The sequence below is a fragment of the Hydra vulgaris genome, chromosome 08 (assembly GCF_038396675.1).
Source record: "Hydra vulgaris chromosome 08, alternate assembly HydraT2T_AEP".
Taxonomy (NCBI): Eukaryota; Metazoa; Cnidaria; class Hydrozoa; order Anthoathecata; family Hydridae; genus Hydra; species Hydra vulgaris.
Window position 1 is genome coordinate 17,765,001 of NC_088927.1, and position 23,286 is coordinate 17,788,286.

The 23,286-nt window shown below is 28.5% G+C and overlaps 2 protein-coding genes across 2 annotated transcripts; both read right to left on the reverse strand.

Annotated features, from left to right (window-relative positions):
• Positions 1–2,441: 2,441 nt before the first annotated feature.
• Positions 2,442–3,062, reverse strand: LOC136083083 (uncharacterized). Its single transcript, XM_065802489.1, has one exon. The coding sequence runs from the start codon at positions 3,060–3,062 to the stop codon at positions 2,442–2,444; it is 621 nt and encodes a 206-aa protein (XP_065658561.1).
• Positions 3,063–3,129: 67 nt separating this feature from the next.
• On the reverse strand, positions 3,130–6,729 carry LOC136083084 (uncharacterized). Its single transcript, XM_065802490.1, has 4 exons — positions 6,150–6,729; positions 5,283–6,008; positions 3,995–4,145; positions 3,130–3,331 (listed from the first exon to the last, which is right to left on the reverse strand). Exons 1-4 carry the CDS (start codon positions 6,727–6,729, stop codon positions 3,130–3,132), a joined length of 1,659 nt encoding a protein of 552 aa, XP_065658562.1.
• Positions 6,730–23,286: the final 16,557 nt, after the last annotated feature.

The following is a 23,286-nucleotide window of genomic DNA, read 5'->3' on the forward strand; positions in this document are numbered from 1 at the left end:
CAACACATGGATTAAGCTGCATCATAAACTACATTATCCAGGTTTAATGTCTTGTTTGGTGTGCTGCAAAAAGTTCGCAACATTACAAAGATGAAGCAAAACTTCTTCATAAAACAAGACAGTTAGTAACTAAACAGGATGGTCGAATTCAAAAGGTTGTATTGAAAAATCTTAAGGGTAACTCCTGCTGCTGTCGAGAAAACTTTTTTTATGCCATGCTACTAGATGATGAAAAAATTATAAGAGATTGTACTTTTAATCAAATTCTGCACTGATTAGGTTATCCAGGGATATTGATCCAGATATCAAGCCTAAAATCAAAGCTAAGACAGTTATGGATTTGAACATCAAAGTCTACGATGGACAAACCTAATTAAGTTTTCTTTAATACAGATCGTACATCCTTCTTCAGTGTTTGTTTCTTTTAATGAATTACTACAAGCAATTGAAACTGGTAAAAAACTCCCTCTTACTGATTTGATAAACAATTCTCAATCTTGAACAAGCTGTAAAACTTGCATTCGAAGCTTCCGAATATGTTTATGGACGGTTAAAAAGACATTACTTTGTTCTAGCCAAACACCAAAGCAGAACCAAATAAACAATTGAAAAGAAATACAAAATAGTCAGATTATTTCATATTATCTTTAGAGTAGTTTCACAAGTTAGTATATTACAAACGCATATATTCAATTTTTTTAAGACCAAGACAGAGTATATAAATGTGATTTTAATGATCTTTTTTATTCATTTTTTATTAATTTGAATTTTTATGCCACATTTTTATATACAATGTTATATCCAAAAATATTGCTGGCTTGGCAGAGAAACAGTCACAAATAGTCATTAAGATTTTTTTCTATAGATCTAAGCAAAATTTTTGATACAGTAGATCATATAGTTCTTTTATTGAAACTCAAAATCTACAGTATAAGAAAAGCAAACTTGGCTTGTGTAAAAAATTATTTGTTTAACAGGAAGCAATATATCTCTTGCGAGAGTGGAAAAACGGATAATATGATTATCACATGCGGTGTTCCCAGGACCCAATACTAAGACCGCTCTTGTTTCTAGTTTATATTAATGATTTAAATAGTTTTTTTAATATCTTAAACTAATTTTTATTTGCCGACGAAACTCGATACGATTCTTGGGCTTAATTCTATAAGAAAATATTAATTGGAGAGAACATATAAAAGTAATTAGAAACAAATTTCAAAACATATTGGTATGCTGGATAAGGCTAAACAGTTTTTAAACCAATCTTATTTAGAATACACAAACTTTTTATTATTCATTGTTCCCTAAACTATTCAAATATTGCATGGAGCAGCACCATTGTTACCAAAACAAATAACTTTTCTGCAAATAAAAACATGTTTTTAGGATCATCAAAAATACTGTTTAGAAAACTCAATATTTTAAATGTTTTCGAAATGAATCTTTATCAATTTGTTATTTTTATGTTTAAACTTGATAAAAAAAAGGCACTACTTTTATGTTACTTAATATTTAAAAAAATTAATATATCTAAAACCAATTATTCCCCTACCAAGTACTCAATTTGAATTCGTGGACCTAAATTGAGTTGGTGAGAAGAGTAACAATACTAGTCCATTTTTTGTTATTTGCACTTTTTTTCAAATTTTTTCTTACTTATGTCAATCTCTATGTGTACTTTAAAAATACTAACAAGTTCAACTTTATTTCATTAGTTTTTACAATAAAGTAAATGTAAATTAGTTGAAAAAAAATATTTGTTTACGACTAGTACTTTTTTTCAACTCAATTCTTATTAGGCGTGAAATCAAATTTTATAAATTCTATCACCAGAATGCGGCCAAGTCTATACAATGTCAGTTTAGTACAAAAGTTGAAGTGTGCTCAGAATGTGAGAACTTGGGATCAAGAAAAAGCAACAAAAATATAAACGACAATTTAATAGAGTGGCGGCGGCGCAGGTCATGGTCCACAAAAGACGTACTAAAAAATTTTATGATAAGATTAGAGAAGTATAAATCTTTGTAATACAAATCTAAACACAGCCGTACTATTTGTTGAAGTACTTGAGAGTTGTATTGTACAACGAGTTCAATTTATTAATATATTAAATAATATTATTAAACAAATATGCGATAAACACAAAAAAGATTGTAGATCACAGCTACAGTTGCTCGAGTCCGTTGTTGTTTGATAGGTTACTCCAAGAGAGCGAGACTTCAATAAACTCGCTATTTATACAAATTTCCAAGGGGGACATTAGTTATTATATACAAACAGCCAATCCAAATTATTTACGTTTATTACGATTTGATTAGGGCAACACTCCCGCCACCAACATTAGTCATGACTAGCTGAATGTTAATTTCATTCAAAAACGTAGTTTCGACAGAACTAACTTTATTTTCTTTCAGTAAACACAATTTGTTCACTGGACGAGTCTAATACATAATTTTTCCAGCGGAGTTACATTGTACAGTTGCTGCACGCACTTGTCCGTCTGTTGACGGTAAAAGATTTTCAACAATCCCTATTTTCCATAAACCGCGAACCAAATTTGAATCTTGGATTGTCACTACATCGCCTTTATTTATAAAATTTTTACTTCCACTTTTATTATAACTTTTATGAAATTCGCGAAGCTCTGTTAAATATTCATTGCGCCACCTATTCCAAAAATGTTCTAAAATAGAGTTTCTATATACAACGCGCTTTTTTATGTCCATATTTACATAACCGTTTTTTATTAATAATGTTTCTGAACTTATTATTTTGCCAAACACGAGATGATTTGGAGATAAAGGTTCGTCTCCCGGTTCTTCATATGAAAACGTTAACGGACGATTATTCGTAACGACTTCAATTTCTGCAAGAATTATGAGTACTTCTTCGTAAGATAATCTTGCAGTTTTTAATATTTTTCTAAGAACTCTCTTAACTGAACGTACCATACGTTCAAAGAATCCTCCCCACCACGGAGCGGCTGCACACATTGAAGTGCCATAAAATGCCTCTTGAGGATGTAAATTGTTGTGTTTCATCGGCTGTAAAACACGATCCATTATCACTAATAATTTCGTAGGGGGCGCCAAATTTGCTAATGAGTCTTCGCAACCCTCGAATACACGCCTAAGCTGAACAATCAGGAACTAAATCTAAATGTATAAAACGTGTACTAGCACAAGAAGCTAAAAGTATCCAACACTTAAATATTTCTCCTTCAGAATATATATTTTTCACAAATAATGGTCCACAGTAATCAATTCCTGTGTACTTAAAAACATAATCATCGTTTACTCTACTTAAAGGTAATGGAGGAACATTAGGATAACTATAAGTTTTGCATTCGTATTTTCGACACAAAAAACATTTTTTAATTAATTTTGGAATTAAATTTCTAACTTTTGGAATCCAAAATTCCAATCTTAATTGGTTTAGCGTTTTTTTTACGACGTTGTGCTTAACACTTTCATGACAATGTAAAATAATTAATTCAGTAAATAGACTTTCCTTTGGAAGAAATATTGGAAAATATAATATTGTAACTAATTGGAGCATTTCCCAATCGCCCCCTACATCTTATTATTCCTCCGCTATCAAAGAAAAATCCTAAATCATTTTTTAGTTGTTTATAATTCTTAGAACTATATAAATTTTGTTGGATAAATTTAATCCAAATTATTTTGGCGTTTCTTAATTCAAAAGAAGAAAGTAATAGATTGTTATTTCGTACTTGCGTATTTTTTAAGCAAGATACGAATTTTAGAATATAAGCAGTTACTCGTATTAAACGGGAGTATGAATTAAAATTATTTATATCAATAAATTTTAAGTCTATGTACGCTTCATTAGCTATTAGTAATATTTTTGTTTCCTCTGGAGGGTATATTATTTATCTTGATCAAAGGAAGGTCTAACATCTGGAGTATGAAGAAACTTGGGTCCATTAAACCATAACTGATTAATTATTAAATTTACAATACTATAAATTTACAATGATATAATATCCGCAGGATTACGATATGTTTCGACGTAATCCCAAAAGGAAAAGTCAAATAAATCTCTAATTTTTTCAAGACGGTTCTGAATAAATGTTTCATAAATTTTATAAGAATTTTTTATCCAATGTAAGCAAATATAAGAATCTGAAAGTAATTTAATTTTAGAAATAAAAATAATTGATGAGAGTTCCTTAAGTAATTTTGAAATAAGTGTTGCAAGCAGTAAGCAACTTTTTAATTGTAATCGAGGTATTGTGCATTTACTTAGCGAGGCTATTCTAGATTTTGATGTAACAAGAGAGGAACACTGTTCGTTCTCATTCAAAATACATCTTAAATATATACAACACCAAAATGCTTTTAAACTAGCATCACTAAAACCATAAAGTTCAAATCGCGTGCAACATGCACTCGATTTCGAAAAAAAATAACATCTAGGTACACAAATCGACTGTACAGAACCTAAATCCTTATAAACATCTTGCCATACTTTTAATAAATCTTTATTAATTTTACAATCCCATCCTATTTTAGGTATACAAATTTGCTGAAATAAAATTTTTAAACGTACAATTACTGGGTTTATTAGTCCCAAGGGATCGAAAAAACTTGCTGTAAAACTAAGCACGTCCCTTTTTGTTGGAAAAGGGACGGCAAGCTTAAATAACTCAAAAAACTAAAAAATAAATAAATCTAATTTCTTGTTCCCTGTTAAACCTAACACTTTAGTAATATTTTCACTCTGAAAATTCGTTTCATTTATTAACTTATCTAACTCGACCGAATTAGGTTCAAATTTTCTTAAATTAAAACCAGCTTCACCTAACCGGGAACGACATTTTTTATAAAAATTAAAACATTCAATTACAGAATCAGAGCAAAAACTTAAATAATCAACGTGAATAGAATTTAGTAATCAACTTATTGGATCAGAAATTAAATAACGTTCCGCGTGTTTAATTAGAGTTGCTGAAAGAAGAAAAGGAGAAGAAGTGACTCCAAATAAGACACGACATAATCTATATTTTACTAATTTATGATTTTTTAAATTTTTTATATCTAAATAATTAATATTTTCATACCTTATTTACACGAAAACGTATTAAAACTCCATTTAGTAGAGTTGCTAAAGAAGGACCTGAATGTAAACAATCATTTAGCGAGGGACCTGAGTTTGTCGCACTCGCATCAAATACAATGCGCAACTTAGTTGTAACTTTATCTTCTTTTATAATTGGTCTATGAGGTGATAATGAACAAGTCCGACCTTAGATTTATTACTTAAAACTTGCTCTACCGTTCCATTTAATAATTGTTCTTTTATAATATCATTATATGAATCAAATAATTTTGCATCTTTTAAAAACTTTCTCTCTAATGATTTAAATCTTTTTAAACATAAACTATAATTATCGCATAACAAAGGATGATTCTCCTTAAAGGGTAGTTCTACAGTATACCTATTATTTTCAAAATTAATACTTTTGCGAAAATGTTCGACAACTAGATTGTCGCTAATATTATCTTTGCTTTTATTCCAAATAGTTAATAACTTATCTTTTAGAAACGTTTTATCATTATATAATTCTGCTTTGACTTTTAAAACATGCGAAGACAGAACAGAACAATCTATTTTATTATTATTCTTACCCGTTATAGGACCACTGACTAAGTATCCTACCTTAGATTTTATTGCAATTGGGCCTTCAAACCCTCTTATTATATTATTTTCAATTATTGACCAATAGTAGTCGGCACCGATTAAAATATCATATTCTAAATATTCATTATCTTTATGGTATTCTGCTAATTTTAAGTATTTTAAATGCTTATAATTTTTACTCGCAGTTTCTATATACTGGCCATTTAATGGAGAACAAATTTCTTTTACAAAACATATAATTTCAATATCAGCTCCGTCATTATCTTGATCATAAACTTTAACTCTATCTAAAATTTCATTTGTATTATTATTTCCAAAAGTTTTGATATTAATTTCTTTAGAATCTATTGTTTTTAAATTTAATTTTTTACATAATGAAGGCGTAATGTAACTTAATTGGGAACAGTTATCAAAGTGAAGACGATAGTATTTAAATCAGGACTTATTATTTTTGACTTTTACCCAGGCTGTCTGGATTAAAACACGTTGATTAATTTTAGAAAAAACATCAGCAACAGCTGTTAACTGTCCTGTTTTAGAGTTATTATCAAATTTATTACTCTCTTTAAAACTATCACAAATAGATATATGGTGAGGCTTGTCACACTTAAAAGATCGAAAATTTGATCTACAATTTTTACTCGAGTGACTTTCGCGTAGGCAACGAAAGCAACATCTTTTTTCAATTAAAATATTTTTTCTAGCTACAACATCAGTCACTAAGTTACAATAATGAGATTTATGATTTTTTAAACAATAAACACATGTAATTAACTTTGTAGAAAAATTTTGATTACGGAAATTATTTTGCCTTAAATTCTGGTTAAACTCGTTACTAAACCGATTATCTGTCCCGTTAGCGTATAAAGTATTTGCAGTTATGGGATTTCTAAAATTTTCATAATTACTACGCGTATTTTCTCTAGCACTTATTTCATTTTTTAATATTTCTAAAACGTTAAATATATTCCAAGCTTGACTTCCGTTTAATTCTCTATTTATAATTAAATTTAATTCCTCTGGAAATTTTTCTAATAAGATAGGAATTAAAATTGATCCATACATATTCTCATCTACTGATCAACTTTCTAAACTCCGAATTTGTATTTCTATTGTATTAAACATTTTTCGTAATTCGCTTATATTTTTAACATCCTTAATTTTTTCTAGTGATAACAATTTTTTCATATGAATTAAAATTAATAATTGCTTATTGGAAAATCTATTTTTTAGTATATTCAAAGCTACTGAATAGTTTTCATTAGATAAGGTTAATCCTGTAATTGCAGATAAAACCTGACCTTTAACTAAATTTCTAAGATAAGTCATTTTTCGTATATCAGACAATTCCATATTCTTATTTTTAGCGCAATCAAAATTTTCATAAAAAGTTTGCCAATTTTCTTGTTTACAGTCAAAGATTTCTAATTTAGGAACGGGAAGCTTAACTGTCTTGCTAATAAACTTATTTAAACTTATATTATCTACATTATTTTTATTAATAAAATTTTCTATACATAAAATAGATCGCTTATAAAAAATGGTAAACTCTGTACTCGTAACTTCTTCTTGTTCTAACTCCTCATCCACCTTAATCAACAATGATATATCGCAATCAAACTGTGTAATTTTCAAATACTTATCGATGGATGTATTTTTCAGACTCGTCAACTCATTCAAGCAATCCCCGTGCAAACCACTAACCATAAGATTGTTAGTTTGCTCGAAAACTCGCCTGACTGAATTGACGGCCACCGTTCGTCCTCTACGCTTATTAGCAAGATTAGACATAATAAGATTAAGAAAATAAATAAATAACTATATTATATATATAAATGGTATATGGCTTTAATTACAACTGTATGGACTTTTCAAATTGAGACCTCGATGAATGAATCAATAAAACCTCGTATCAACAAAATGTCCAGTCAAATTGAACCCTCGTAGCAAATATAATAATAAATAATAATATAACCTTTGACCTCGACTTTATATATTAACTTAAATAACTTTGTGTACAATTATACTTAATAAATGAACCTTATGACCTCAATTCTCAATAATATCTTAAATAATTTTTTTAATAATATCCAAAATAATTTTCCTAATATTATCTTAAATAATTTTCTTAATATATTATAAACTAAACTCCTTAGTACCTTAATTAAATTTCTAATTCATAAATGAAATAGATATTTTAAAACAACAATAAATGCAATTATTACTTATACAACTATAATAAGGAATAATAATTTGTATTTAACGATCGACAAACGATCCAAAAGTTGAAACTTAATTGTAAATAAATCTTAATGAATATCATTAATAGAAATTCTCATAAACAAATAATAAATTCACTCAGCTTATTAATTGATCACAACTTTTTCTTTATATATCGCTCCTTTAATTTTGTCTTTTATTCTCTATCGTGGACTTCAGGACTTCAAAATATTCTCTTTGTATTCTCCGTGGGCTCCATGTTCTCCGTGGGCTCCATGTTGTAGTACTTAAGAGTGGTATTGTACAACGAGTTCAATTTATTATAATATTAAATAATATTATTATACAAATATGCGATAAACACAAAAAAGATTGTAGATCACAGCTAGAGTTGCTCGAGTCCGTTGTTGTTCGATAGGTTACTCCAAGAAAGCGAGACTTCAATAAACTCGCTATATATACAAATTCCCAAGGGGGACATTAATTATTATATAGAAACAGCCAATCCAATCAAATTTACGTTTATTACGATTTGATTAGCGCAACACTATTTATTGACTTCACCGCACATACTTGATTAAGAGTTTTTTCACTTTTGTCTGCTTTGGGTAAATACTTTTGAAATTCACAATTTTGAAAAATAATACAGGCCACTGTTATGTTTATCATAGAGGACAGGCCCGAGAAAGCCCAAATGAAGTATGTACCTTTCTACAGAACTATAGTGCTTCTGTTCAAGAACTTCATCTAATCTCTAATGGCTTAGCCTGGGCAAAATAAAAACCATATTCTTGTGCGATTACTAGTAGCTCTTTAAGCTGAAAAGTGTTTTAAGAAAATTTATGATTCTATTTCTACGCGGGGACGCACATTCCCATTGATAGAGTCTTTGGTACTATCAAAAAGAAATTCAAAAACAAGATCGCATCTACCTTGTGGATGAGTATATTGACTTAAAAGTCAGTAGCAAAGAAAATTTCCAAACTATTTACAGTTACAAAAATCAGGCAGAAGGACATTTAAAATTTAAAAGATCGATGACCTACTGTTTATAAAAAAAACAAAAAACCCATCAGAGACAACATACGCTTTGCCTAATATATATATACATATATATATATATATATATATATATATATATATATATATATATATATATATATATATATATATATATATATATATATATATATATATATATATATATATATTTGTTAAATTTGATTAAAACGGCTGCGTATAAACTTTTTGTTTTAAATATATTTCAATGTAATTATATATTTACACAATATTTCGCTGACCTTTTGCGGTCAGCATCATCAGTTGTAAATATTATTTTACACCTGATGATGCTGACCGCAAAAGGTCAGCGAAATATTGTGTAAATATATAATTACATCGAAATATATTTAAAACAAAAATTTATACGCAGCCGTCTTAATCAAATTTAACAAATATAAATATCGTATAACAAGAATATGATTTTAAAAGATATATATATATATATATATATATATATATATATATATATATATATATATATATATATATATATATTGTTCTTTTTTGTTCGTTTTTTTGCTTTTTTTTTTTTGCTTTTTGTTTATTTTTTCTTAATTATAATCAATCTAGCAAATGAAATTTCAAAAAAAAAGAAATAAAAGGTTAAAATATAAAAAACAAATTTCTTTTTTTTTTTTTTATGTTTTAAAAAAATTTTTATTTATTTAATTTTTCTTTCTTTTTTAAATTAAAATACATGTTAAAAAAAAAAAATTTATTTATATTTAAAAGATTTTGTATTATCCCACTTGGTTTTTAAAAGCAATGCTCTGTATGATATTTTACGAGGTTTAGTGAAAAGACAACTTAAGACTTCTTTTTGCTTCTGCCATGTAAATTTTTATTTATTGACTTAGTTATTGTAATTATTTTCGAACGGTGAATGTATGTAAATACTATTCAAGAGCTATATTGGCGGTAGCAAAATTTGAATCCGTATTGTACAGAAGTCCAAATAAGCTATCCAGTCACTTTTAAGGAAGAACACACTTTAGCAATTGTATTAAACACTTCAACTTCCAACTTGGTGTTACTTTCATTATAAAGACTATAAAAAAAAGTTAAAGTGAGAAGAGAAAGAAATATTAAAAAATTAAAAAATCATTTATAAAAAAATATTATTTTAGTGAAAATTGGCTGATGTTGCGATTTAAAAATATATGTCCCTGCGTATTTTCAAAAGCTTTAACCAGAGCTAGCGTGATCAGTTGTTGTGTGCAGTAATGTTGTTTTCTAACTTCAAAAGTAAGTCCTTGATCTCTCACATTTTTAATTAAGGTTCATTTTCAATGACTGGCTTAAAAATTATTTCTTTAGATTAGGAGGTTGTTATACACCCATTTTGTACTATTGTGAAACAACCCTAACGTGTTTTTACAACCCTGGCTCTAACATTTATTAACAAGCGCAACTTTTAAACAAATTTCTGTAAAAAATTGAGTACAAAAAAAATGGATGGTAATGAAGTATTTCTAGAAAATTTGTATTAATTAATTTTATTTCATAAGATATTTTTTAATTATCTGTTTATTTCCGTGCACATCCTAAAAGCCGTATAACTAATTTAGCTCATGAATATTTGAGAAAAAACAGAAATAATTTCAATACTTTAATGTAATTCCTCAAATTTTTTATGCATCAAAATTGTCTAATTTATTTGTGAATAATGCCAACATTTATGGCTCACATTATTCCCAAATGAGCCAATGTGTTTTGAAAAAAACGAGCGTTTAGACAGTTGCATAATATATATATATATATATATATATATATATATATATATATATATATATATATATATATATATATATATATGTATCTATAGATATATATTATGGCCCTTCGAATCACCTTTTAAGGTATTGAATTGAATCGGAATCGAATCAAGCGTTGATTTACAAATCGAGTCGAATCTCAAATCAAATCATCATTTTGAGGATATCTATGTTTTATTTACACTAAGATTTCCTTAAACTGCTTATTGGAATCGTGATTCAATCGATTTGCGAATCAAATGTCTGTACGTCTCTGACTCATCATTTTTAACCCAAGAGAATAATACTCCAGATACAATATGAATCGATGTATACAAAAACGTTTTAAGTCATAAAAACTATTTTTAAGTCTGACAACATTAACTATATATAACACCTAAATATATCACAAGTTTTGATATATATTTTAACAAATCTAATATTTAAAGATGTCGAAAAGCACCCAAATTTTTTTTTTTGATATCATTAAAGTAATAATTTTGGATTAAATAAGTTTTTTCTCGTTCGCCGAAAAAAATAGTTTTTATGACTTAGAACGTTTTTGTATACATTGATTCATATATAATACTCTATGAAAAATAGTAATATTTATTGTAATACAATGCAAATTTAAATAAATACGCATAAAATAAAATAAACACAAAAAAATAAGAGACATCTCTCATTTTTGCGCTAGTATTGATAAAGTTGCTAATACTAGCAGCAAAATAATTATTTTTCTATATATATATATATATATATATATATATATATATATATATATATATATATATATATATATATATATATATATATATATATATATATATATATATATATATATATATATATATATATATATACATACATATATATATGTATAAATATATATATATATATATATATATATATATAAAAATATATATATATATATATATATATATATATATATATATATATATATATATATATGTATATATATATATATATATATATATATATATATATATATATATATATAAATATATATATATATATATATATCCTACAAAATAAATATATAAAAATAGCAAAATAGTGCACAAATTTTTCCTTTTCTAACAAAAAGATTAGGAGGACATTTGGTACCGAGAATTATATCCAATACTAGTTTAAGTTTTTTTCTTTGTAAATTTTATATATTAACTAGGGGCGGGTTGTGTCACTCGCCGTGGAGGGGCTAAAAACGTTTTTAAAAAAAAAAAGTTTCTCGAATTTTTATTTGAGTCCTAAAGCGTCATGGTCTGCTATTAATTCCATGACCCCTTCACTCCTTCCTCTTTCCCCCTAAATCATGCTATTGATATTTACAGTTAATTGATAAGTTAATAAAAACATTTAATTAGTATATGAAAAACTAATTTACTTTCGTTTTTTAATATGCTACATTTTTTAGCTTTGGTGCTTTTTCTTTTTTTTTCTTTCCAAAATCTTTACTTGAAATGATTTTTTGTTAACAATATGTTTTTTTGAATTTAACTGAATAATTTTTGATGTCCACAAAATATCTAATTAAAAATTGTTTTAAAAAATGTTTTAGTTTTTAGAGATAGATTTTTTTAGTTTTGTCCACCCACCCTTTGTGATATGCCAAAAATATGCCCCGAGCTATTTTGGAACGGTGGTCGCATATTTAAACGCATATAGTCCATACTTAAAAAAAAATCAAGTTACTGACAAATATTTAGCTACCGTGTTGCGAAGTGAGATTGCTAGTTTCTTAATCAAGGTATACCATGTTTATGAGACTAGCAATCTAACTATTGCGTCACAGTAATAATTATCTTTTTTTTTTTAATGCCTTTTTTTTTTCTTTGCATTTGATATGCGCCTGAAATGATTTTTCATAAACTAAATATTATTGCTAATTAGTAATAACGATTACTGTGTAGTTAAATCCATTTACTTGATGCATGTTCAATAAATATATTGTTTATATATAGCCAATATACTTTCTTGGAGCTATTTTCTTTTTTTGAATTTGATTTTAAATCTTATTTTTCTAGTTGCTAAAAGCTATTTTTTAGTTATTATAATTTATATTTTGATTTCTTCTAGTTGTTATAAGTTATAATTTGATTTTTCCTAGTTGTCATTATTTCAGCTAATTTGACAATAACACAGATTGTTGTATAATGATTGTATTAAGTACTTTTTTTAAGACCCATGCTATGACAAAATCTGCAAATATGGTTGTAATGTTAAATACTACAATGGGGCACCAGCTGCAGTATGCGGGTGCCAAAGTGGATATTATTTAGCTTCAGACAATAAAACATGCTTAGGGGGTATGACTCTAAATATATTCTTAATATTAATAATAATATAATTGTTATTGCTATAATTACTATTAATATAATTATTATTAACATAAATATTATTAATATAATTATTATTAATGTATATATATATATATATATATATATATATTACATATATATATATATATATATATATATATATATATATATATATATATATATATATATATATATATATATTAGGGATATGACTTTTTAATTTTTTTTCAAATAAAATGTTTCCTGTATCATAAATCGATGAACTTTTACCTAAAATCATGAAAAAAGGCCCAAATAGCTTTCTGCAACAAAAAAAGGTCACCCCCAAAATAAAAATTTGATTTACCATTTTTATACATTCATTTTGACCGATGTTTTAATCTTAAGCTTAATTCTCAGCTTAATTCTATTTATTTCATTATTTTGTTATGAATTTATAAATATAACGCCAAACGTTACCATGGCAACGAAACGGCCGTGTGCCGGCAAATACTTGGAATTGTTATGTGATGACGTCATTGTGTTACCACGGTGATATAGACGACTGTAACAGACTGTAGAAGATTATAGAACTTAGTAGAACATTCTGGAAGCTCTAAATAATTATATAAGCGAGCTGCTGTCAGAGCTCAGTGTTGATAATGTGAATAGTTCTATGAAGTACTCTGCGTGTAACTGAGCTAATAAGGAACTACTGTAGCGAACTAAAGACGCTGTAAGTGTACGAAGTATAAGTAGTTGTAGCATTATCGTTAGGATACGGACTGGATTATCGAACTGTTATCAACATTGACTGGATTATCGAACTATAATTGCATTACTATACAGTTAAAGTATTTTATTAATTAAACGACTTTATTAAACGGATATTTACGCTCAGCTATCCGTAAAGTCGTAACAATATTATATGATGTCTCACAAGAAAAGTCATACCACAGTAACAAAGAACAAGAAGACTTGGACTAAAAATTTGGTGAGATTTCAAGAGTCACACAGAAGAAGAGGAAGCGTGGCTGTAGAAGAACATTCACTCGATGAAAAATCAAGAATACCACTTCAATTGCAGATCGTAGGAAGATACCAGTTTCTCGGAGCATATGTTAAAGGAAGAAAAGAACGAATAGACCAAATTTCTAAGGAAATTACAAAATTGTGGGACAATAAACTGAATTTTCCACGTGTGTCTGATCAAGTGATAAGAGCAAAGCTTATGAAGGTGCTGAAGGTCTATGATGAATGTGTCAAGCGTGGAAAATATGATGTTTTCAATGCATTATTTGACATCACGAAAGTGAATGGCCAGTGGTTATCCTCGGAAGATAAACGTCTATACCACCTACAAAAAGAAAGTAAAGGACAGGTGGGGTACTCAACAGGACAAGTGGCAAGTAAAGAAACCATTCACCCTTCCAAGAGAAGGAAAGTCCAGTCTGGAACAGCAATACCTTCCACATCACAAGTCCTGTCTACCACAGACAGTGGTACTGAATCTGAAAACTGCAAAAGTAAGAGTGAAGATGATGAAGACGACGGTGATAAAGACGATGATGAGGACACTCAGAAAAAAACTAGAAAGCACTACAAAAGTAAATTTGCTGTAAGTAAGGTTACATCAAGTGGAGTTTCCACAAAGAAAGCTGCTAAAATATGCAATGTAATATCACAACAAGGTATTGATATTCCAACTCCAAGTCAATCAGCAATTTACAAGTCCATATTCAAAGAGGCAGGTAAATTAAAAAAAGAAAAGATACAACAACTTAAAATGGAACAGTGGTCCTTACACTTTGACGGCAAACGAATAGATGATAAAGAATATCAGGTAGTTGTACTTCAGAATGAAAGAACTGACGTGAAACTTGATGCACTGCGTTTAAAAGATGGCAAAGCTGAAACTGTTGCTGAAAAAATTGCCAAACTTATTGATGAATACAATTTGTGGAATTCAATTAAGATGATCATTACTGATACAACAAACGTCAATACTGGAAAGAGAAATGGAGTTGTTGTGAAGTTGCAACGTATGTTTAAATTAAAGGGTGTCACAATACCACAATTTATCGGTTGTCAGCATCACGTACTAGACAGGATTCTCCGTCTGGTGATGGACGAAGAACTTGGGGTGAAACCAAATCTCCAAACATTGAATACCCATTTGTGTCTGAACTGTTGAATAAGTATGATGAACTGAAGGATAAGTTTGTGAATGGAACTGTAGAAATTCTTGATAAATCAGGGTGGAGAGACGATATGAAGTTTTTGTACCATTTAACAAGAGTGTTTAGGTTCTATGAAGAACAAAGAAACTTCCCTCTGATTCACTTTCAGAACATTCCTAATACGAGCAATGCCAGATGGAACTCAAGAGCCATTCTCGCCATTCTGGCGTTCATTCTTATGCCTGAAGCGAGAAAGAATTTGGAGAAGGTTTGCAGGTTCATTTCATATGAGTGGGCAGAACATTGGTTTAGTAGTCAATAGTACAATGACAATGACTTCAAGATTTTATCTGATGTATTGAAGCCTTACAAAAAGGCATTGCAGTCATTCAAAAATCACTGGAAGAAAGAGCCATCCGTCATCGACATACCACGAAGTAATCAGATAGCTGAACGTGCAATCAAGGTGATGCAAGACCTGTATGCTTCCTGCAGAAAGAAAGACAAACTGCAACTTCGATTCATTCTAAGTAATAAGCGCTAGACTCTTTATGAGACGTGAGCATCATGTGACCCATGTACTAAACACAGTAGGCCTATAGACACAGACAGTTATGTATATTGTTGTACTAGACGCTTTGATACTGTTAATTTTGTAATACTTGTCTAATTATATATCACATAATGTTTTTTGTTATATCACAGTACATGTTGCATAAATAAATAAAATAACAACAGGAGTATGACTCTTACAACATCTTCAGCCTTTAATATTCGTTTACTGTACAAAAGTGTACCTATTGAAAATTCGATTTTTTGGTTTTGGGGTGACCTTTTTTCAAAATATGTCAAAATGAAACATCTATTCGTTCTTTTTACATAAAAGTTCATTGAATTACGATACAGGCCTAGTAGGTTGCAAAAAAGTCATATCCCTAATATATATATATATATATATATATATATATATATATATATATATATATATATATATATATATATATATATATATATATATATATATATATGTGTGTGTGTCTCTGTGTGTGTGAGTGTGTGTGTGTGTGTCTGTGTTTGTGTTTGTGTGTATATAAGTGGGATCCAGCTGACCAAAATTAAAAAATTATACGAACTTGGAACCACGAACTATTCAGATATTCTAGTGGCATCCCAGTAAAAGTAAGAATTCCAGAAATAGCAGCTATAAAAACTACTCACGAGTATGCTTAACTGAGTTCCATACGTTTCCCGTTTTTGCTCATATCATTCTCAAACTTCGTCCTAAACGGGTCTTTTCGGCTATCGCTAAGTTTTCCGCCAAGTCGCTGTTACAATCCATAAGTTTCCAATTTTCTCATTTTTTTATGTCAAGTTTCCCCATAGAATGTAATTCAATCATGCATTTATTTATAATAATCAGGTAAATTAACGATAGAAATTGTAGAACTCTTTGCTTTTTATAGTTTATATACCCGTCTAATATATGAATTGATTTTTATCTATAAATGTATATATTAAAGTTGCTGATTGCACATTCTTGGTTACTATTATACTGTGTACAGTACCAAAATTTTTTTCTACACAGACTATGTTTTTTTTTAAGTTGTTTTACTTTTTTTATATTAAAATAAAAAATAAGCTATAACAATTTTTATGTTAAAATATTTGACTTTGAGCTTAAGTTTATGGATTAATCATCAATATTTGAAATTGAAGCCGTCATTGTAATTTTCGTGATAACAAGTCATCCATTTTCTATGCCGAGATCTGAAGCATTTAAGAGCCATGTCTTTTTTCGTGTTTTCTCCAGTGCATTATTTTGTTTTTGAGTTTATTGTCACTGCACCAATGATTGCAATAAAATAACAACGCAAAATATTGTGTAAAAAATTTAAAGCATGAATATGAATAAGTATATTTGACCTCCTAGAAAAAGCTTCAAAAAGCAAAGTAATTTTGAAAAATTTTTATTACATTGAATCGACAAGCAAGCTGGCCGTTTAGTAAAACAGGCATTGCTCATCGGAAAAAAAATTGATTGCTAAAATAGACTAATCTAATTTGCCTTTCTTTTTTTTATTATTTAAGGCAACAGGATGGTTTTACCATGCAATAAGGTCATTGCATGTACAGAAAAATCAAAAATTGCTTATTATATTTACGATAAAATCTTTTTATCTCGCAGGCTTGAAAAGATTTGTATTAACGGCATTGTAATATAAACAAATATTTAATATAGTTTTGTTTGAAAATCGTTTGAGAAATTTGTTTATAATATGTTTTACAAGTATTCATAAGTAAAAGATTATACAAGTAACTCTATAAGTAATCCTGTTTGTTCTCGCTTTTTTAAATGCGCTAGCAAGGTTTCACTTATTACAATGTTTTGTTTAATTTCATAATGAATTTAATAGTGACGAAAACAAAAAAATTTATAAAAATAGTCTAAAGACTTTCAATAAGACATATATTTATTTATATAGTTTCTGAGACAGTCTCAGACATTTTAAAAGAATAGCTGTTTAACATTATATAGCTGGTTACCAGTTCTTTAAAGAACTTTGTAAAATTAAGAGTTAAACCAAATATCAATTGCTGAGTTAAATATTGAAAATAAATTTGACCCAATCATTTTTGTGAACATTTATGAACAAGAAAATAAAAAAAAATGTTGAAAAATTTGAGCTTAGTTTTCATTGAAATTTACTATATTGTCTGGACTATTTATAAAAATTGTTTTGACTGAGGTAACTAAAGGTTGCCAACTTATCTCTTCTAAGTTAGTGTTGAAAAAATAATTCAAATTAAATTTTAAACTAAAGATGAATACAACAACAAAAAAAACTTGAAGAACAAAATAAAAAACTCACTGCATCGAAAATTGGTACAATTGTAAACCGAAAGAATAATATAACAGAAGAAAAATAAAGTATTTAACAGAATAACAGAATAACAGAAAAAAATAAAGTATATAACCCTTCTCTATGGGGTAACAATATAATAGTCAAACCATTTCGAAAAAAGCGCTTAAGTTCTAACTTAGCCCAAAATCTGGAAAACAACGGCAACCAGGAAAATTTCTATAAATCAAAATGGCTTCCGACAGCGTATTAAAGAAAAATAAATTTCCCATAAAATTATGTTCTTTTCATTGTCATGGGCTTAAATCAAACATTGAATACACTGAATCCTTGATAACTTCCCATGATATTACTTATATATGCGAACATTGGATATCAAAACTTAAACATTCAATAATCAAAAATATTTGCAAAAACATCCACTCTTCGTACTTCCACCAGGCAAATAAACGCGAGCAAGGTCGGCCGTTTGGCGGAAATGCGTTTCTGGTTCGGAAACATATGCTCGAAAATGTCATTATTTTATATGAAGATGATCATATTCTTGCTATAAATCTTGTTAAAAATAATACTAGCATTGTTATAATTGGTATTTATCTAACTTTATCGCGGAATAATCGAACATCATTAGATGAATACACAAATCAATTAGATATAATTAAAGGCCTTGTTAATAATTATGAGGGTGTCGGCGATGAAATTGTATTTGGTGATTTTCAATCTTTTCCTCTCGAAATATACGATTTACTAGAAAGATCAAGTCCCACAAAAAATAATTACTCCGCGGCTCTATCAGAATTTATAAAATCGAGTGAATTTGAACTAGTGGACGTAATTAAAGGTTCAGGCCCTAAGATAACATATCAGCATAATACACTACCAAATGCATCATATATTGATCACATAGCTATCTCAAAAAACACTTCTCTTAGGTATTACAACTGTTTTGTTGCCCCCTTTTCACCTCAGAATATGAATGATCATTTGCCAGTATCAATTGTAATTGAACTCATCGGAAGATCTCTCAAAGAGAATATTCACATAATGACTGAAAAAATTAGCATTCCAAATTATGCTTGGAATAATCAACGTTTTATACAATTATATAATGATTTCGTAAATAATAAAATTAAAAGTCTTAGCCTTACAAATAACAATTACGATAAAGAACTTATCAAAATCTATAATTTGATTACAAAAAGTGCATCTGAGGCTCTTAGCCAACACTTATCTGAGAAAAAACAATCATTATTTTCGAAATCTTGTTGGACTTCCGAGTTAAATAGGAGTAAAAAAGTTCTTACATTTCATTTTAAGAAATGGCGTGACACGGGTTTCATAAAAGATTTAAGTTCGCACAATTTTAACCAATACCTAAGTGCACGAAAAAATTTCCAAAACGCGTTTAAGAAAGCACAAAACTATAACCTTTACAAAAAATACATAAAAATCGAGATGTTAAAATATACCAATCCAAAAAACTTCTGGAATAATTTTAGAAATATACAGACTGATGCAAACTCAAAATTATTTACAATAAATAATAAAAAGGACAAGGAGTCAATCACAAGAGAATTTGCCCATAGTTTCGAAAAACGGTTGAACATTAAATCTATAACGCATACCGCGACGAGTTTTCAAGTTCCACCTAGTACAAAATTTGACTTTGTAATAATATCAGATGAAATTATAAGAACGGCTATCTCTTGCCTAAAATTAAACAAAACCAAAGATGCGTATGGCATCTCTGCAGAACATCTAAAATATTTGCGTTGTGAAGCCCTAATAGAATGGCTAAAAAAATTCTTCACATTTTCTCTTAATCATGGTCAAACGCCAAAGTCGATGTCTACATCACTTATAATACCACTTGCTAAATCTTATAAAAAATCATTAACTGATCCAAATAACTACCGTGGTATCAGCATCATTCCAATCTTCACAAAACTAATCGAATATATAATCTTAATAATCTGTCCAGATCTAAAAGAAGCTCATCCTCTTCAATTCGGTTTCACCAAAAATAGCTCAACACGCCAAATTTGTTATTAGTGAAACAATTAAACATTACAACAACAACAACTCACCTGTTTATCTCTGTTCCCTCAATGCTGAAAAAGCTTTTGACAGTTGCAACTGGGACATTCTTTTTGAGAAACTGTACAATAATAAAAAATTACCACTGTATAGTGTTAATACAATATCGTCATTATACAGGGAAAGTAGTGCTTCTGTGTCTTATCTAGGTTGCAAATCATCACCATTCTATCTAACGCAAGGAGTGAGACAGGGATCGATTCTCTCACCTCATTTGTACAATCTTTACACTCAAAACCTACTAGAAACCTTACAAAATGAAAGTGTCGTAGGAACATCAATAAATGGAAACTACACGGGTGTTGTAGCATATGCTGATGACATTATACTTCTTAGTTCCACCCTCTCTGGCCTACAAAAGCTAATTAATATCTGTAACATTTACAAAAAAGAAAATTGCATAAAATTGAATGCTGACAAAACCGAGTTTTTGGTCACCGGAAAACATCAAATTAAAAAATGCGCGATAACACTCAAGCACCAAAAAATAAAACTAGACAATAAACTTACTCATCTAGGCTTTATATGGGACACAAAATATTCACCAATTGCCTCACTTAATTGTTTTAACATTGATAACCGAATATCCCATTTGCGGGCAGTAATATAGTCTTTAATTCAAGCTGGAATTCGTTTTGTTCACCCATACTCTATTGTCCAGTTATATAAAACTTTAGCTGTTCCAACACTAACGTATGGTCTTGAGCTTTGCGACCATAAAGAAATGTTATTGCAAAAGCTTGATATAGTAGGAAGAATTGCACTGAAGTCACTACTACACGTTTCAAAACATAGTAAAAATTATATACATCCCCTATTTTGTATTGAAGATATATCTATAATTACGCAACAAAATAAGATAAACTTATTTATTCGCCTGTTGAAAAATAAAATGACATTTGATATTCTTAAGTCGCAGTTGAACAACGAATCAGGTCCACGACCTTTTGTAGATAGCGTCAAGGCTCTGTGCAATAGTCATAAATTAAATATAGAGAAACTAATGCAACACAAAGAAAAAATAAAAATTACTGGTTTAAAAAATATAATTCCTGAAACCGATCTTAAAATCTTAAAATGTGCAGTTGAGTACTGGAACTCAAAAGAACAAAGAACAATCTTCAAGGATGTTCTTGAAAATAAAATTCCTAGATCCTAGAGATTTTTTTTTGAAACTTTTTATTTACCTTACTTGTAATATATAGTAGGTGTTTAACAAATATATAAATAAAAAAAATAAATACCTCTCCAACTTTATGGTTAAAAAAATAATAAGAAACAGTGATAGTAGTTTACAACCACAAGGTTGTCAGAGAAGTATTAAAAATTAAAATATTGCTCATGAAGAGTTTATAGAAAAAGTTAACTGGTAAAAAATGTGATCTTGTTACAAATCCTAAACGATGTGGCTGGTCGTAGCCCTGGTTAAAAATACTTGAAGTTACGCGCTCTTTTTCGAAAAGAAACCTTTCCTTACAGGAAGCTTGTACCAATAAAACTTTTTGTATGGAAACAGTCAATGGACCGTAATGACTAAAAATCGAGGTTAATGTTACCAATATTAAGGTGTCAAAAGTAAAAAGTCAATATAAAAAATTAAAGTATTTTTTTTTATTCTTCAATATTTTCTTTGTTGGGAAATGCATAAAATAATAAATTTTAATATTTTACTTTGTTGCTAAAACATTTACTTATTTACTAAAGCATTCACACAACATGTAAAATTTAGACTTTTTTTTTTTTTTTAGTTAAACAACAAGATATGGTGCACTTGTTATTATCTTTTCTTTGTAGTCTAATGTAGTGCAACGTTTACTCCAATTATACAGCTTTAAAAATTTGAACTAAAAAATTTTAAAAGGTGTTTAATAAAATACACCTAAGTCTATAGGGACAATATCAGTTTTTTTAATAATTGATATTTAACTCAGTTTATTTTTGTTGTTTACTTCCGCGAACACACAAATACCAAAATGTATTGCATTCAAGAGGAAAGGCGTATTAAGTTGCCTTTAAAACTAGATATGCTGCATGGTTAATTTTAGGGTCGAAAATTTCACAGAAGTTTTCAACTCTGTGAAATTTTCTGGATATAATAGAAACTTCCAAAATAATCATGTTAATAATTCATGGGTAAAATCATATGTCTTATTTAGGCAGTTATTTTAGACAATTTTTTAGTAAAGTATTGTGAAGTTTTAAAAAACCTCATTTGAAAAACATTTTTTTTGGAATTTTGTTGATTTTTTTTTATTATAACTACAAGTAGCAACTTTGATATTTTCAAATTTGTTCTCAAAACTTTCTAAAACAGTTTTATCCTGTTATTTGCCAAGCATATCGATGTTTATTGCCATAGCAAGCTGTATTTATAGCTTAACATTAATTGCATCCCCATTCCAATAGGCGATTGGGCATTTGTCAATATTAACAAAATTAACCTTCAAGTTACTTGAAACTGTAAAATAACGTATAAAAAAATTTGCTTGAATATTCACTGAGTTTTACCTGATTTTTCTTGATTCAAAGACGTTATTGATTTTCTTGATTCAAAGACGTTATTGATTTTCTTGATTCAAAGACGTTATTGATTTTCTTGATTCAAAGACGTTATTGATTTTCTTGATTCAAAGACGTTATTGATTTTCTTGATTCAAAGACGTTATTGATTTTCTTGATTCAAAGACGATATTGATTTTCTTGATTCAAAGACTTTATTGATTAATAAAAGGCAAAAAGTAAAACTAAATTTTTTGTTAAACTTAAAATACTTAAAAATAAAGTTAGCAATAAAAATAATAAAGTAATGATTTGTGGTCATATATTCCAAAGCTATGTTTAAATCGTGCTTTTAAGACATAAGTCTCACTTGCGACAACCTTGCTAGGGCACTTTTAACTTTATAAATCAATAAATTCAAAAATTAAGCCGAGGAGGAGGGGGGGGAGGTATGAATCCATTAAATGTACCGTTTCTTAAAAAAAAAAAAGAAGTTCCTTTAAAACCATATTTCACTCAACTAAATTGTGTCCGACTAGTTAACTAAGTTTGTCAAAAACTACATTAACTTGAAAACCTCCTTATTTGTGGGGATAGAACATCTCCTACCCCCTTCTCGCTTTCCTTAAAA